Source organism: Miscanthus floridulus, chromosome 3, assembly GCF_019320115.1.
Source record: "Miscanthus floridulus cultivar M001 chromosome 3, ASM1932011v1, whole genome shotgun sequence".
Taxonomy (NCBI): domain Eukaryota; kingdom Viridiplantae; phylum Streptophyta; class Magnoliopsida; order Poales; family Poaceae; genus Miscanthus; species Miscanthus floridulus.
In genome coordinates this window covers 130,548,875-130,566,821 of record NC_089582.1, presented here as the reverse complement: position 1 = coordinate 130,566,821, position 17,947 = coordinate 130,548,875, and the positions used below count along the sequence as shown (strand labels likewise).

Here is a 17,947-nt window from a genome sequence, read left to right as displayed (position 1 = left end):
AAAGCATAGTGTTTGTTAACTGTGACAGTAGTGGTGTGTTGGTTTCTAGAAAATGAATGGCAACCTGCAAGCATAGATAGTTAGGTGTGCAAGCATAGTGTAAAATTGGTGTATTGTGAGTAAAATATTTGGTCAGTCCATACTACCTGTGTAATCACTGGTTCTTCATCTAAGTTGTCATCCATTTGCTGTGTAGGGTCCTCTTCCATAGTTTTCCTCATAGGCTGCTATTTGGGCCTTATTCCTGACTTCCTTAACTAACAGCCTACTCTGTTGTGGCCTTGATCCCCACAGTAGCTACAAGTCATTTGCATTCCATGCTTTGACATTTTTGTTCCACTAGTTCCTTCTAATTCCACTGGTTCTTTCCTTCTATTCTTAGGAGGTCTGCCCACCTTCTTTTCGTATAGAGGAGGAAGCACAACAGGAAGTCCTTGGATCTTCTCCCAAATGGACTTGTCAGCACATGGATAGATCTTGGGACCATATGCAATCAGAAATCTTGCTGAAGTATAGCAGTCATGGACCATTATTTCAGTGGGTATCCTTTCATGCCTTAGGCAAGAAATGGCATGTGAACAAGGTATACCAGTGAGATCCCACCTTCTACAGTCACATTGTTTCAGCCCAATGTTAACTACTAACTAATACCCCCTATCCTACACCTGAAATATACCATGTCTAGAAGGTGCTGCAAAACAAGTGTTGGCAAACTCTGAATTCTTCTGAACTTTCTTCCTAATCTTCAGGCAGATTGGTCCCTGCCACACTTGTTCAACCTCTTTCTCCTTGCTATAGTACCTACTCATCAGTTGGCCCTTGATGTGCTCCAACATACTGAGAATTGGCATTTCTCTAGCATCCAAGATATAGTTGTTGAAAACCTCACAGCTATTGTTCAAAAGTATGTCACACTTGCTGTAAGTGCTAAAAAATGCCCTCACCCAAGTGTTTGGAGCCATCCTTTCTAGCCACTCATATGCCTTCTGGTTTAATGCCCTCATTTTTTCCATGTTTCTATTCCATACATCCACAGTGGTGGACCTAGCACATTTCCAAAGTTGTATCTTCAGGTTCTCACCTTTGAAGTGCTGCTGGAAGTTGTTGTACAAATGTCTAACATAGAATCTATGCACAGCTTCAGGGAATACTTTGCTGCATGCTGGAATGAGGCCCTGCACACAGTGAAAAATTGAATTAGGTCTAGAACATCAGGTAAATAACAATAAGATTTACTATAACAGCAATGAATCATCAAGTTCTCACTTTTTGTTTGTCTGTCATAAGTGTCCATGGATATGTGTTTTCAATGCCAAGGTCTGCCTTCAAAGTTTCTAAGAACCATTTCCAAGTTGCTAGTGACTCAACTTCAACAATTGCTAGAGCTATTGGATAAATACAATCATTAGGATCAATACCTACAACTGTCAGCATTATCCCCCCATATTTGGTTTTCAAGTGACATCCATCCAAACATATTAAAGGTCTGCAACCCTCAAGGAAGCCCCTCTTGCAAGCATCAAGTGACATATAAAGTGAGGTAAAAAGATTACCATTAAGGTTCAGATACAATGTGCTGCCTGGATTGGTCCTTCTTAGCTCTTGAGCATAGTCCCACAACAGCTTATATTGCTTTGCTTCATCACCCATTACCCTTTTCATTGCTATTCTTCTAGCTCTCGCAAGCTTTGTCCTAGCTGGTGTCAGATTCCACTCTTTTTGCACTATTCTAGCAAAATTCCCTAGTGTCATCTTCTTATCAGCTCTGAAAGATTCCAAGTACTTATGAGCAAGCCAATTGGATGTGCACCTCTTTAATACCCATTTCTTGTGGCAGTTGTGCTCACCACAAAAAGTCTTTATCAGCATTCCTTGAGCCCTCCTATCATCTAAAGTATACAAATTCCAAGGACATCCTTTCTCACATATGGCTCGCAGCCTCTTCTTCTCATTTCTTGGCATCTTAATATCCACCCTATGCTTCATACTATATTCTGTAATAGCCTTTCTTAGCAACTCTATAGACTCAAAGATCATTCATACTTTGAATACTAGATTGACCAAGTCTTCATGCTTGAATGACTTGAAATTGAATGTGACATTGTTTTCATCATCAGAGTTTGGAACCATTAACCCTTCATCATCAGTTGAGAAATCCTCATCACCTCTGCCCACCACAACTTGAGCTCTCTTTCCCTTGGGTACCTTCTTTCCCTTGGCAACTCCTTGATCAACCACTTGGTCATCAATATTATCCATGAATAGATCATCATCTTCATTAGCCACATCATAATCACTATCTTCAAAATTCGAGTCATCTTCACTAGAACTATACTACACATCATCTTCATAAGTTGCATCCACATCATCAGGAATACTGTTCCTGTTCTGCACTCCCACTCTATAGGGGCTCATAACATTGGGCAGTGAACTTATTGGGTTTGCCACAATGTCATCCCAATCCAAGCCAACTAGAGAGTCATCATGATCAGCATACAGAACAAATGTCCTCACTCTACCTACCAGAGAGGCCATCACCAAGGTATCTGAGTCACTAACAATCAACCTAATGCCATCTGAAATGTCTTTCCCAGGTAAAAGCCAGTACATCTTCAATTTTGGGTTCTTCGGGTAGAGAAGCATGAACAACAACTCATTAAACCACACTGAAGACCAACTGCCTGCCTCACAATGATCAAAGCAGTGAACTTGCCCACCAACATAGGCCCGATTAACTCCTGTTCCAGTAAAAAACCTTCCATGATGCATCCCAACGGTGAACTCACCACTATCAGCTCCTAAAATTGGAAAGATTGCTAACAAATTAGGTCAATCTCAAACCCTAGACAAATCAAAATCATAAAAGATGGTAAACATTTGTCATTCCGATTCACAACACCATCTAACTACATTCAATGCGAAGACTAAGATTACAACGAAATGAGCTAAAGGGGATTCACTCACCATACACAGGTCGGCCTTGCCCTTGCGGCCGCAACACCGCCACCATCGTGCAGATTCACCGCGACCACCGCGGGAATCCGCACACCACCGGGCTTCAGCGTCACTCCTCCGCCGTGTTGGCCTCCTAACTCGCCGGCGATTGCCTCCACTACCGGCCGCCCCATGAGCTCCCCGCGACTTCGTGTGACCGTGACGGCGGACTCATAGAGGTGAAGGAAGGGGAAATGGCGGAAATGAAAATAACTGGGGGGCCTCTCTGCTTATTTGCACGCCCCAAACCAGGCTCACGCGCGGCTCACATGCGCTCTGTCCACGCCGCGTCGGCAAAAAGCTTGATCCGATGAGTTATGGACCTAAGTGGCATACTTAAACAACATTATGGTGCCAGAAGTCCGATTTGAGAGTTTGGGGACCTAAGTGGCACCACGCGATAAGTTCAAGGGCCTACGATGCATATACCTCCAGAAATAACAAGACATTATAGACTATAGACAGTGCATGGAAATAAAAGGTCATAGACAATGGGAAGTGCTCATAAATAGTGATTCAATTCAATAATAAGAATAGAAAAAAGGAGATCATAAATGTAACGGTGATCATCACATCAGATGCCATAGTGACTCAGTACAATAACAAGAGAAAAGGAGATCATGAACGCTATTGCACTCCACTGCACGTGCCAAACTGATTTAGTTCTGTTTGAATAGGGAAAGAAGGTAAATGTAATCACTGCATATGCCAATTGCCCCTTAAAGATCAGTAAAATATGTACATGACAGAAATATCATAAAATAATTAAAATTATACTCATCACAGCTTGATAGGAGCTACACCATCACAAAGAGCTCATATGGGCATGTAAAAAATAAGCAACATCAGCCACATGTAAGACCGTGTCAACATCCAAGACTGGTTGTTGTAAAAAAAAAATTCCAAGACTGTTAAAAGATTGTAGATTTTGAATTTCAAAACTTAATAATTTTAAATTAATTTCTAGTACTCTAAATAATTTTAAAATAAAAAACTTGTCAACTACAAAGTGTTAGAAGATTTGGGCTGACCCAAATAATAATTCAAATAAATTCTAAAATCCCACTCACACATGTAGGTGTGGTGGGAAACTTTAGTTCCACATTACTACTCTTAGAGGAGTGAAGCCAACTTAAATAGTTGAGTTGTCTCCATTAAATTGAAGCTATTGGAAGAGAAAAATGAAGAATTATCACTATTGCATGTTTCTTTTGTTATTATTACTAGCATTAGTGAGTGTGTTTAATCGCACACCTGTGATGCATGTTATTGTTCTTTTTCTCAAAATCAGAATTAATTTGTCCATCACTAAATTGCTATTATTTTCCAAAACAAAGTATCTCATTGAGTTCTACAATTTTGATATAAAATTCATCACCATTTGACTTCGAATAAAAAAGTTGGGTTTTGAAATTATGGATTCTTTAGCGCTTCAATATCGATTAGAGATCATAAGAGTTGAATAATTGTATTGTGCGCTCCTAAGTTTTTTTAATGTTATAAACACACTGAAAGATATATTATTTTAATTATATATGTAGCCATAGTTTATAGGTAATTGTATAGAAAAACTATATATCTAGAAAACCCCACATATCTTGTGATTTGAAACGAATTATAGAGTAATTGACGTCATCACGTAGGTAAGTCTGTGTACAAAAAAACGGCACATGGCCTCATTCTCATACGCGACGGGATGGCAATTCCAACTTCGCCGCACCAGCAAGTCGGCGTGCCGAGACCGGGTCGTGTCGGCGCGGAGCCCCTTTCCGATGCAAGTTGCCTGCGCCTGCCGAAGCCGAACCCAGCCAACCAATTTCCCAACCCAGAGTCGCGCGCGCTCCGGGCAATCGGGAATAAACCCTCGTGGATTCTCCTCCAAGAAAGAAACTCGAAAAGAAAAACGAAAAGAAAACTCCCGAACCAAAAAGCACACGCGATTTCGCAAACGGGGGAAACAGGGGATCTCCGCCTCGGCCGCGCCGACCCGGGGGAAGAGAGGAGCGTGCGAGTGCGACGGCACGCAGGCGCATCCTGTGAAGGCGGCGGCGGGCCGGCGGCAGCAGGCTTCCCCGATGCAACGGCTACTGGGGGTGGGCGAGAGGTGCGGCTCGATTTTTCCTTTTTCTTCCTTGCGTGCCCTGGTTCTCCTGTCCTCTCCCGGTTGTCGGAGAGGGGAAAGTGAATCATCTGGTGTTTCGGTTTTTGTTAGGAACGGCTGCGTATGCACTTAATTTTCATTACCATGTAGCCCATGTTTGGTGTGCGGCCTTCTTGATTCGTTTATATTGTTCTGGCAACCTGAACTTTAGTAGCTGTTACAATCAATTGCTACATTTTCATCTGATCAAACTAGTAGAGTTGGGTTCGTTTATATTTTCATTACCTAATTCTATGAGCAGCCATGACACTTGCTTTGAGACTGCTGTCATCAATTGGTTTTTCTAATTTAGTATTAGTTAGTTAATTCGTGCATGTATGTGTGTAGATAGAGCTTTCTGTTGGTCAGGATAATCTGTTTGGGATTTGAAGTACATTGTTGGAATTTACAGGAAAAAAAAATCATATGCATGGCAATAAATGGCAAGTATTCTGGGTGTAGTAGCAGTATGATCAGGCCAATAATCAACCTGTTCTAGTCACATTTGTTGTTGTTCACATATTTTTTACAAATAGTTTTACCTCGTAAAATTAGCTATATAGCAAGTGCCAGTCAAAGCTTGAAAACCTGCGGGTTGTTGAAATGTTCTGTACCCATCTTTGAGCAGGCTATTGGCAATCGGAACAAATAGGCGGGCAGCCACTTATTCCCATCCGAGCCACAGAAGTGGGTACTACACAGCAGTGAGGGACAATGGCTTGTCAACAAGGCGTAAGATTCCAGCCATCTTCTCAAGAATGTTCTCACATTACAAAGTCGTTATCAGAAAGAACAGAGCTGAGGATCACAAGTATAGAACCAGGATGTCAAGTGGCTACCACTCACTCTCTGTGCCAGTGGCAAATTCATCTGCAACCCAGCAAGCGCAATTGGCATGGAAGCAGCTCGGTCATAAGTATGCATATAGAGGTCCACGGTTCCCACTACTGAGCCGAGCAGCTTGTGCTGTAAGCCTGTCCTTTACGAGGTTCCATATCATCCCTGGGGTCATGGCTCTAGCTTTTGGCAAGATGGCACTTGCACCTCCTGTCCTGGCAGACTCACGACCCTTCATGCCAAGAATGGATGGCATCATCACAAAGGCACAAGATACTCGCCAGTTTCTGTCATCTCTTGTTTGGTCAATCTGGGAGGGCATGACTTTGCTTGTTAGAGCTGTGCATTTGGCATTCCTATTCTTCCCTGCAACTGCATTAGCTCCATTTGCTGACAAGTTTAGTGTTGCATTCAGAAGAAGGTGGCTTAGTCTTATGCGCCGGACCCTTGAAAAGGCTGGGCCAGCGTTCATTAAGTGGGGCCAGTGGGCTGCAACACGCCCTGATCTTTTTCCAAGTGATCTCTGCGTTGAGCTTGCAAAGCTTCACAGTGCGGCTCCAGCACATGGCTTTGCTTACAGCAAGGCTGCCATTGAGAAGGCATTCGGTCGTGAGCTTTCTGAAATATTTGAGTCCTTTGAGGAGAACCCTGTAGCTTCTGGAAGCATTGCACAAATACATCGGGCCACACTAAAACATCAACATCCTGGAAAGCATGTTGCAGTTAAGGTGAGGCATCCTAATGTTGGAGAATCAATCAAGAGAGACTTTCTACTCATCAATCTTGTGGCAAAGGCTTCTAATATTATCCCTGGATTAAGCTGGTTGAGGCTGGATGAGAGTGTTCGCCAGTTCGCAGTATTCATGATGTCTCAAGTTGACCTTTCTAGGGAAGCTGCTCATTTGAGTCGTTTTATCTACAACTTCCGCAGATGGAGACATGTGTCTTTCCCAAAGCCCTTATATCCATTTGTGCATCCATCTGTCCTAGTTGAGACTTTTGAGAATGGAGAAAGTGTTTCTCGTTTTATGGATGGAATCGAAGGGAATGCTCTAATGAAGAAAGACCTTGCACACATTGGGACATATGCTTTCCTGAAGATGCTTCTGGTATGTGTGCATTTTAAAAAAAAAAATTCTTTCATTCCTTCTCTTTTCCCTTAGTGGTAGTGTTTGTGTCAGGTCAAGTGTGCTTCATATTGTGCACAATTTATTGATAAATCATTCTCCCTACTTCTGTAGGAGGACAATTTTATTCATGCGGATATGCACCCTGGGAACATTCTTGTCCGTTTAAATGAGAGCAAGCTTGCAAGGAGACGATTTTTCAGAGCTAAGCCCCATATTGTGTTTCTTGACGTGGGCATGACTGCTGAGCTCACACGATCTGACCGGGATAACTTACAACAGTTCTTCAAGGCAGTGGCTACTAGAGATGGTCGTACTGCTGCTAAGTGTACACTTCAGTTATCAAAGAATCAGAGCTGTCCAAATCCAGTCGCCTTCACCGAGGTAAAGTATGAAACTATGTTTTAGGAAAAATATCTGTAAACATTTAGGACTCATTTAAATCCAATGTCTTTTTACATATGGGATATTGCTGTTTGATGATAATGATGTTGACGATTGAATGGAAGTAGCTTCTTTTTGCATATGCTACACATGTACTTTATTTATTGTTGTGCCTTTTGACTCGTATCTATCTTAAAATGTGGTGTCTCTCTTGATGCATATGGATGCAGACACTATTCTGTTAGACCCAGGGCAGTTCATTATGATTTTTAATAATTATACCATGATAGTATAGACAATAAAAATAGTCTCTAAAAGTTGAACTTGTGTCTTTGGTTACACAAATGTGCCTGATCACTAGAGTGACCGTTCCTATGCTGACACATGGATCTCTGGCGCTAGCTTTGTATGGTGCATCATGTATTGCCCATCTTAATGTTCCTTTTCTGTTTGTTGGTTGTTTATTTTAATCCAGACTTTGACCAGTGCACTTTATTTGCTGACCGTTTCTTCTGTTATGCTGTACTATTGATTTGTAGTACTAATCGTAGTGCAGATGTTTTTTCATTGATTGACAATTTTAATTTCATTTTTTATAGGAGCTGGACAAGACGTTTACATTTTGGGGAACGCCTGAGGGGGATATTTTTCATCCTGTTGAATGCATGCATGAATTGCTTGATACAATTCGCCGCCACAAAGTCAACATTGATGGCAACATCTGTACTGTAATGGTTACCATTTTGGTCCTTGAGGTAAACATCTTTGGTAAAAACAGTCATCCTGTGTTTTTCCTTTGCCCATCCAAAGGCATCCTCATGTATTTTCCTATGGTTACAATTCCTATGGGATTAGAGAAACAAGGCACCTCAATTCCTACAATTTTCCTATTCCTATAATTTTCCTATCCTATGTTCCAAAGGGGCCTTAAACATTTAATCTTAACTATTATGCTGTGGCACTGCACAGAAGGGATTCAACAATATTTAAGTTTTACTGAAAAAAAGGCTACAGACTTCTAGGATATGCAGATTCAGGTTCCAGTTTGTGAAAAAAAGTACAATAATATAGCATGCACAAACTGACAGCTTAGCGACTCGTTGACAGACATTAATGGTGTGTTTGGTTTGTGGACTCACCCCATGCTTCATGAGGTGATGCATCATGAGTTCATCCCATGAATTTTGGTAGAATCAACCCATACCTCATGTCTATCCTAATTATTAGTCTGTGAGGAATGAGATGGTGATGGATCAACTCATTCCATTCCACAAACCAAATAAAAAAATGAGTGAGAAGATGGACCACCTCATTCCTCAAACCAAACACACCCTAATTTTCTGAATATCATTTACTTTTATTATATATTGTATTGAACTTCATTTTCGAATAAGGAAAGCAGTAGGAGAAACCTATGGGTACTTCATTTGACCAAACTTCATATGATTCTATATGAGGGAGCATGCTTAGACATTTTGATGTGTGTTGTAGTTTGAATGTAGGCTTGTCTAAAGTATATAGGGTTGTGATTGGTTGTTTGCATTAGTCTTAGCCTTCATTAAACCCTATGCAGTATCACCCAAGCCAGCATAAAGCCATAAACATATGCAATGTCTTGGTGTTCGATTGTCCTGCGTAGGGAAGCCGTGTTTGGTGAAATTGTGTTTGGTTGCTTACATTGTGTTGCATGTAGTCACCTCCATGGCTCCATGCTCTAGTAGAGGTCTCATGTTTCTAATGGAGGTAGGGGAGCTGGGGAAGTGAGCCATCAGCTCGAGCAAATCCGCATTGCCTAATACGACTAATGTTGCATTGGGCCTACTTTGAGCAAATGTGCAAGCTTACATAAGAGCTTTTGCGGGCAACCAAGCGTGGGCAAACTGCATTGCTCAAGCTAGGATACAGGCTAATGCAGTCAACTAAACAAGCCCGTAGTATCAGCTACCAATACCTTGGTTTTGTATGCTACTCCTTGCATACTAATTTGTTAGCCCTTGCCCATGACTAACTTTACCACAATTTACTTGTAGATGGATACAATAGGCTTTCATGATAATGTTTCTGTCGGCTCTTGTCTAGAGTTTTGTGTGCTACCTACTAATTGGATCGCCCATGCCCATTATTAATTTTACCTCAATTTGATCATAGATGGATACACAGTATTCTTACATGCTAATGTTTCTGCAGGGGTGGCAACGCAAGCTGGACCCAGGCTTTGATATCATGGACACGCTGAAGACTTTACTACTAGAGAAGGATGTGAAGCAACCAATTGATTTTTTCTCATAAACAAACGATGTCAGGTAATGTTGATTCTTGTAAATAAGTTTTTTTTTGTTCGAAAATTTTCACCCAAGAAATTTATAGAGCAATTACTGCACCCAAGAGATGACAAAAGATCCCATAAGAGGAATGCCATCTTGTTAGCTTTGTTGCTCGTCAAGGTTGGTTGTCAGAAGCTGGTCTGGTCACCTTATGTAGTTTGGGTGTGGCACGACATAACAAGAAGTCTGATACTCTGTGGGTTACTTCTAAGATCTGTTACATCCCAACAACCTGTATCATATGCATTCTGTACCGTCTTCAGAGACCCACTTGTACTTGGTGCCATCGAGCTAGTAGTTTCTTTCTTATGTTCTTTGTTAGTATATGGCCATGATAAGTTGCAATTCGGTACATTTGGATTCCGCGAACCCAAAATTCTGATCCATGTTGCTTCTCTCTTCAACAGATCGTTCTTATGTATAGAAGCAGTGGAAGATGATGCCCTACCGATCAGAAGGCGAAACATCTTATCTAACTCGAAGCAACCTGGCATTAGTTGAGCAAATATACTATGCACTATGTTTAATCTCTCCTTTCTGATAGTAGATGTAGCAGAAACTGTCTACACTAGGTTTCATTTTTGACAACCTTCAGTATGAAAATTTTGCCCACCACCCAGGCGTGTCCAGCCATGGGGTTCTCTAAAATTCTTCTAAAGTTCCTGTCCACAAACTCTATGGAAGGGCAAACAAGAACTGACTAGTCATTGATGCCGAGTTGAACTACATTGCATATAGGACACATAAGTTTGGTTTCAGACTTATGATTCGCACCGGCAACCATGCCATCTGATGTAAATTTTGGACCTAGAGAAGAAAATGCATGGCTGGCTAAACTTTTGGTGGTCCGTTTTGAGCGTCTGGTGCGGGATGAGCCGTTATTATTCCTTCCCGTGTATCCTTTGGCCCGATGCGCTGTACAAAATCAAATCAATGATGAATGGTTGGACAGGACCGGAGGACGGTACCATGCCATGGCAGCTCGGCTTTTGCTTAGGGTGCCCTGGTTCTGGTGGCTGGCGGTCTGGCCTGGGCTTTCAGCATCGCCTTGACCTTCTGGACTGGGAATCTTGCAAAGCCGGCATGGCATGTCGAACAAACAGCGTGTACAAGGTACCACGTTTCGGGTTTCATCATGTCGAGTCGAGAAAAAAGGAGGAATCCAGCTCTGCTTCCGTGCTTCCTGTATGCAGCGGTTTCGCCACTTACCGCGCTATATAGGAGGGCTCTCTTGTGCAAGGTGGCTGCTTCCCCCGGCTGGCGTTCGCGTACGGCGTTGAGCGTGAAGCATCGAGGGTTTTCCGGTGGAGTTAAGCCGGCCGATCTGAATGCCAGGATATGCACGTAGTACTAGGATCCACCACGCTAGACAGGAACCATCGAGGTTTTCTCGCTGTCGCAGTCGCACAGTCCTGGAGTCCCGGTTGCCGTCGGCCAGGAAAGCTGGACCTGCCAACAGGGCAACAGGCAAACCCATATGGGCATCCGGACGTGTGGGCCGGCTGCGGCCTCAGCCCTCAACTAGCTCGGTCGACCCTGGCATCAAGCGATGCTTGACTGACGGCCACTGCTGTTCATGGTGCACCGTACCAGTTTAGGACCAAGGATGGTTGCAGCGAGAAATTTTTAGGTACAATCATGCATAGGTAGTTAGGTACACGTCCATGGCTCCACGCTAGGGTCACGTGCTGTGTTGTGTCCCCTCTTCGATCCTTGGGGTGGCCGGTTTCGCCGTTCCTCACGAGTCACGATCAACCAAACAGGGCTCTGACGATTCAGACGTAGGCCTACAAGGGGCGTAGAGACTAGTCTGTGTATCTCTGCAGTATACACATGCGTATCCAAACCCGTATGCCATTACACATGACATCCCCATGGACGGATGTGCCACACTTGCTGAGAGCCCTATCATTGCTTACCTTGTCAAATTTCGAGGAGCCCGGGCATCTCGGCCATCATTCTTGTCACCGCCCTCAAGCTTTCGTCCTCACACACCCAACCCAAGCAAAATAAACAAGCCCCTACTACCCCTTAATCCAGGCCAAGGCCATTGCTTATTCCCGTGGCGCTAGAGACAAAGTGTTTGCTGCCCCTGGGCAAGGACTAAACAGAGCAGACCGCAGCTACCTGACAAACAGACACACATGCCATGCCCCTCCCTCTCCCTTCCCTTCCCTTCCCTTCCATCCATGGACTGCAGCTGCTGCAGCTAGGCTTGCATTGCAGGCAGGTGCAGCCTGGCCTGCGTACGGGATGGATAGGATAGGATACAATCATAGAATAGAATATAGCATGCAGTGTGTCCTGGGATACAATCATAGAATAGAATATAGCATGCAGTGTGTCCTGGTAAGGATCATTTTTATATACGGCGATCAAAGAAAAATGTCATTTTTATACCACCTCCGTTTACGTTTACTTGTCACCGAATTTTTACGGTAGCAATTTTGATCATACGTTTTTTTTATAAAAGATTTTTAGATACATCAAGTTTTCATATATATTATTCTTTATTGAACATACTTCATTAGTGTTATATATATTAAAGTATCTAAGATTTTTTTAGAAGAAAAAAATAGATAACCAAATTTGCTACAGTAAAAAGTTGTTGATAAGTAAACGTAAACGGAGGCAAGTACGTATGTAATACTCCCATATTCCGAGCTCACTAGCGTACTGAGCAAAAGGGTCTGGGAGAGAAGCTGCAAAGTAGAGAGGGCCAGTTCAAGTCTCAAAAAGAGGCAAATCCCTCGTGCTGGACCTGGTGCTGCGCTGCTCATCATGCGGCTCTTCGTCGTAGAAGTCCAAGTAACGACCTGGCTGTGACTGGCTGGACGTACGTATAGAAGTGTTCGGATAGTAATAATGTCAGGTGTTTTAGATCGGGGGTCCTCAACCGACTAGTAAATGTGAACTGCGTGTCCATAATCCTGGATGGTGATGCAAAGAGACACAAGGTTTATTCTGGTTCAGGCAATCGATGCCTTACGTCCAGTCTGAGAGATCGATCTTGTATTCCTTGCACCGAAGTGCTTGTAGTAGGAGGTTACAAGCTGGGTGAGAGAGGGAGCTGATCCCAGATCTCGGCGAGGTGTCGTGTGGGCTGCTTGAGACGTTGCTCCCAGGCGGCTGGGATGTGTGCGTGTGTGTTACAAGGTGTTCTTCTCTGTGAGTCTCTCTCTAAGTGGTCCAAGTCCTCTCCTTTTATAGTTGAAGGGAGGACAAGGACAGTACATGTGCCAATTACACGGCGTCGTGCCAATAGGGGCGGCATGTCCGGGCCCTGTGGCTTGTTCCTGTGGCGGCGTGGTCGTCGGAGTGGTCCGTCCTTGGAGCACTGGGGCGGCATGCTGGTCCCATCCGATCCTGTGCGTCGTGGGAGCCCCGGGGCTGCCTCAGAGCGGGTGCAGCGGTGAACGTGCGAGCCGCTGTAGACTGACTGTGCGCGAGGCCGAGGCTTGGTCGGTGCCGAGGCTGCACCGCAGTGGGGGGTCTCGGTGGGCACGAACCCCGAGATAGCCGAGACCTTGGTGTACAGTGCCGTGGCCCCGAGAGGGCGGCTGATCTGGCGCGCTGGCTTGGAGGCGGTGATGACCCGGGCCAAGTTGTCCGCGCGATGTTGTTTTCGAGGCGGGGGTCGCGGAACACAGTGTAGTGTGGGCGCTGATCATGGGCACAGCGTCAGAACACAGTGGCCGGTAATCCCCGCCGTGCCCTGTCCCAGTCGGTATGGGGCTGATGCGACCTCAGGTCCCGTCGGCCATTTTGTGGTGTCGAGCCATCGTCCGGCTGAGATCGCGGGAGTGGTTGACGTTTTAATGGGACATGACGTGCTGTCAGGAGGGTCGGTCGAGGCGGGGGGCGACGGGCTGCGGACGAACCGGCCTCGAGCGATACAGAGAATGAGGCCTCGCGCGGGACGGAGATCGGGCTCCTTACCAAGGCCTTCCGCGAGAGGCCTCGCGCGAGGCGGAGATTGTACTCCCTGCCGAGGCCTTCCGAATAAGGCCTCGTGCGAGGCGGAGATAGCGTCAGGATGCCAAGACCTCCTGTCTGAGCCTCGAGGCGGGGTGGAGAGCCTGGTAGGCTCGGACGTAGCCGGTGAGGAGCCCACGGCTTGGTTTCTAGCTCTACTTTTTGATGGGATTCAAGTGACCCCTTTTGATGTTTGCTCGGGGTACCGGTTTTACGGTACCCGATAGTAGCCCCCGAGCCCCCGGAGGAGTGCGTGCACTCTCCCGGGGGTTTGCCGAGGCTTGGTTTATAGCCGCTCCCGTAGAGATTGGGTTTTGCTTCTTGAGGTTCCGGTGAGTGCGCGTGAGCGCACCCGCCGGGTGTAGCCCCCGAGGCCCTGGAGGAGTGGAGTTACTCCTCCAGGGGCTTTTTTCGATTTCGCGTTTGAGCGAGGAGTTTTTATCGCATTTGCCGAGCCCATAAGCGCAAGTTCGGGTTGCGGGGGTCTCAGCGAGGCTGCAGGAAAAGCCCTCTAGCCTCCGCATGGAGCGAGAGGTCCGTCAGGGGTCCCCCTTACTTTGGGTACGATCCTCACGCTTCCTTTTTGCTCAGAAGGAGGGGTGGAATGTGCCAGGCTACCCTCGATGGGCACGAGCGTGGGCACTTCCGGTGAGCTGTTATCGGGTAGTTCGAGTGGAGGCCCGAACCCCGTTCGCTAAGGGTCGGCTAGCGGTCCGGAGATACACTCCAAGAGTACCAGAGGGTTTTCTCTAGTGGGTGCCGAGGCCGTTCGCTGGGCCTCGGTGGCTCGGTGCCTCCCTACGGTGGGATCCCATTCGGAGACTTCCCTGCCGGTCTCGGACACGACTTAGGATGCCCCTAGCGATTGTTCGCTCGAGCCTCGGCCATTCATAGGCTCGCCCTAAGGTCGTCCCTGACTCTGTTGCCCTGGGGTGGCTGTCGAAACCTCTGGAGGCCCAGCCTTCGAACCCCTGGACCATAACGGGCTCGGTGCCCTTTATCGTGTTTGTAACGAAACTTCCAGCGTGGACTTAGACCGTTTGTCTTTGTCTTGGGTGCAGGAGGAGCCCCCGAGCCTCCGCCAGGAGCAGGAGGGCGGTCAGGGGTCCCTTGGCTTTTTCATCCGACCCTCACATATCCTTTTTGTTCGGACGGAGGGTTTGTTTGCCGAGCCTATTCTGGTGCGAGTCGGAGCCGCTGGTCTCGGCAAGGTTGTAGGAAGAGCCTCTAGCCTCTGCGCGGAGCGAGAGGGCCATCGGGAGTTCCTCTGGCTTTTTATACGCCCCTCGCGCGTGAGGGTTTGTTTGCCGAGGCCCCTTTGGGCGTGAGCCCGGGTCGTGGGGTCTCGGCGTATCTACAGGAAGAGCTCCCTAGCCTCTGCACAGGGCGAGAGGGCCGTCAGGAGCTCCCTTGTCTTTTTATATGACCCTCACGCTTCCTTTTCGCTCGGAAGGATGGTTTGTTTTGCCGAGCCCCTACGAGTGCGAGCTGGGGTCGCTGGGTCTCGGTAAGGTTGCAGGAAGAGCCCCTTAGCCTCTGCATAGAGTGAGAAGGCCATTGGGGGTTCCCCTGACTTTTTGTACGACCCTCATGCTTCCTTTTCACTCGGAAGGAGGGGTGGAATGTGCCTCGCTACCCTCGGAGGGCAAGAGCGGTGGCACTTCCGGTGAGCTGTTATCGGGTAGTCCGAGTGGAGGCCCGAACCCGTTCGCTAAGGGTCGGCTAGCGGTCTGGAGACGCACTCCAAGAGTACCAGAGGATTTCTCTAGTGGGTGCCGAGGCTGTTCGCTGGGCCTCGGTGGCTCAGTGCCTCCCTACGGTGGGATCCCATTCAGAGACCTTCCTACCGGTCTCGGACACGACTTTGGGCGTCCCAAGCATTTCGCTTGCTTGGGTCTTGGCCCCGTATAGGCTCGCCCACGGTTGTCCCTGACTCTATTATTCTGGGGCGGCTGTCGAAACCCCTTGGGGCCCAGCCTTCAAACCCCTAGACCGTAATAGGCTCAAAGCCTGGTTCCTTCATATGAAAGGAATTGGCTGGGGGGAATATCTTCCCTGTTGGCTCGGCAACAGGTGGCGTGCCTTTTGAGGCGGTTTTCTGGGGAGGCGAAACAACTCCTGCTACCGTAGTGGCCGAGCGTGATGTGGTGGATGGAACGTAACTGTCCTTGCATTTAATGAGGAAGTCGTGGGCGCGTGGGCCGGTGAAATCGGCTCATGGTTAACTGCGCCGGATCGGGGGGAGGAAACTTCCCTGATTTCATCGCCCGTTCATTTTGCCTCCTCCCTACATAAATACCCGAAGAGTCTCGCCCCTCCTCGTCTTACCTTGCCTACATTAGCACTACCTCCATCGAGCCGTCGCTAGAGCAGCGGGTGCCGGGAAGAATAGGGGAGAAGAGCGAGCCTAGGGAGAAAGCGAGAAAAAAGCGAGAGCGTGGGAGAGAGAGAAAAACTCACTGCCGCACCTGATTCCTCCATCGCACTCATGGCTGGCGACATCATTGTTGTCGAGGTGGACCCCTAGGATCCGTTAGACGTCACCGAGGAGATGCTTCAGTCGCTTGTCGACGGTGGACTCCTTCGCCCGGTGACAGACCCCACCAGGCCGGAGTGGATCGCTCCATACGGCGAGCCAGAGCCGAGGCCTCACGACGGCTACGTCGTGAGCTTTGTCTCCTTTCACGAGCACGGCCTCAGCGTCCCGGCAGATCGGTTCATGCGGGCGCTCCCGCACTACTACGGCGTGGAGCTCCACAACTTCAATCCCAACTCCATCGCTCAGGCGGCTATCTTTGTTGCTGTCTGCGAGGGGTATTTGGGGATCACTCCCCATTGGGAGTTGTGGCTCCACCTATTCTGGGTGGGGCACACTACCAAGCCGATGGGCATGTCGGGTACAAGGAAGGCGACGAGGGCCGGCGGCTGCACTCTCCAAGTGCGCCAGGACCGCCTGCACCTCTACATCCCGGCCCAACTCGCGTCATCCAATCGCCGGTGGTACACAAGTTAGTTCTACCTTCGCAACGACGATGGAGGACTTCCCCCCTACACTGGGCGGATTGTGGGGAGTTGCCCGGAGAGATGGAAGTACGGCGTCCCGAAGGACGACCAGCCCAAGCTGCAGCCGCTTCTGAAGGGGTTGGCGAGGCTGCAGGGCCACCGTCTCACCGTGGCTATGGTCGTGGCCGCCTTCCACCGCCGAAGGGTGCTGCCACTGATGGCTCGGCGGCGGCGGCTATTCGAGATGAAGCCGGGTGAGCCCATTGAGGGTGTCTGGATGTCCTCCTCTGCCCTTTCCGATGAGGAAATTCTTCGTCGGGTGGGAGAGACGGTAGAGGCGAAGCTGAGGGGCGGCAACTTGACCCCTATCGTGATGCGGCCGTCATGGGGGTTCCTCTCGCTGGTAAGTCGTGTGCCGCTATAGCCTCCGAGCCTCCTCAATCTCCCCTTACCCCTTGTTCCCTTATGCGTGTCCATCATTCCTGCAGGGGATGAGGGACGTGCGCTCTTCTCCACCGCCCGTTCCTAAGGACACGAGGCGGCGGGCGATCAACCACGCGCATGCCGATGCGTAGAAAAAGTGGAAAGACACCAAGGCGGCGAAGCACATGAAGCAAATCCTCGCGCGCGAGGAGCTAGATAAGCGCCGCCGTCAACAACGGAAGGATGGTCTCCCATTGGAGGAATCCCCATCGTCGTCGCTGTCGACGGAGGCCTCGGACGGGGATGACGGGGGCGAGGTGGGGCGAGGTCCCCTGGACCACCTTCCTGACGTAGTGGAGGTGGTGCCCGAGGCATTGGCAAGCAGCCCGACACTCCTAGGAGGAGGAGGAGAAGCAGACCCAGGGTCGGCGGTTGCCCGCTCTAGGGCCGAGGCCGACACGCCCAAGGCGCGGGCGTTGGGCAAACGCGCCGTTAGCCCGGTGGGCTCGGCGGCTGTGGTGGAACAAGTGGCGGTGGAGGCAACGCCACCACCCCCGCAGAGGACCGAAGGGGCGCCGGGGTCCATTGAGGACCGACCGACGCCGATGGACACGACAGCGCCGCCTCTGCCGCCGCCTCCGCCGTTGCGGACGAGGTTTGCCGTGGCGAAGCGATTGCCGCCCCGTTCAAGGTAAGTGTATTTTTGGCAGGGTCATAGTGCCTTCCGTTGGCCTTTTGGT

At 48.1% G+C, this 17,947-nt stretch overlaps 1 protein-coding gene across 1 annotated transcript; it reads left to right on the top strand.

Moving 5' to 3' along the window:
* The first annotated feature begins 4,751 nt into the window (after positions 1 to 4,751).
* LOC136542447 (uncharacterized) lies at positions 4,752 to 10,655 on the top strand. The gene is made up of 6 exons (XM_066534876.1): positions 4,752 to 5,098; positions 5,763 to 7,080; positions 7,213 to 7,482; positions 8,082 to 8,237; positions 9,670 to 9,785; positions 10,214 to 10,655. The coding sequence occupies exons 1-5, from the start codon at positions 4,767 to 4,769 to the stop codon at positions 9,769 to 9,771; spliced, it is 2,178 nt and encodes a 725-aa protein (XP_066390973.1). The 5' UTR covers positions 4,752 to 4,766; the 3' UTR covers positions 9,772 to 9,785; positions 10,214 to 10,655.
* The last annotated feature ends 7,292 nt before the right edge of the window (positions 10,656 to 17,947 follow it).

Excerpts from the sequence above, each read along its gene's own strand:
- LOC136542447 (XM_066534876.1), top strand. The coding sequence starts at position 4,767 with ATGCAAGTTGCCTGCGCCTGCCGAAGCCGAACCCAGCCAACCAATTTC. Across the intron at positions 5,099-5,762 it reads CTACTGGGGGTGGGCGAGAG|GCTATTGGCAATCGGAACAA; the intron begins GTGCGGCTCGAT and ends ATCTTTGAGCAG. Across the intron at positions 8,238-9,669 it reads TTACCATTTTGGTCCTTGAG|GGGTGGCAACGCAAGCTGGA; the intron begins GTAAACATCTTT and ends ATGTTTCTGCAG.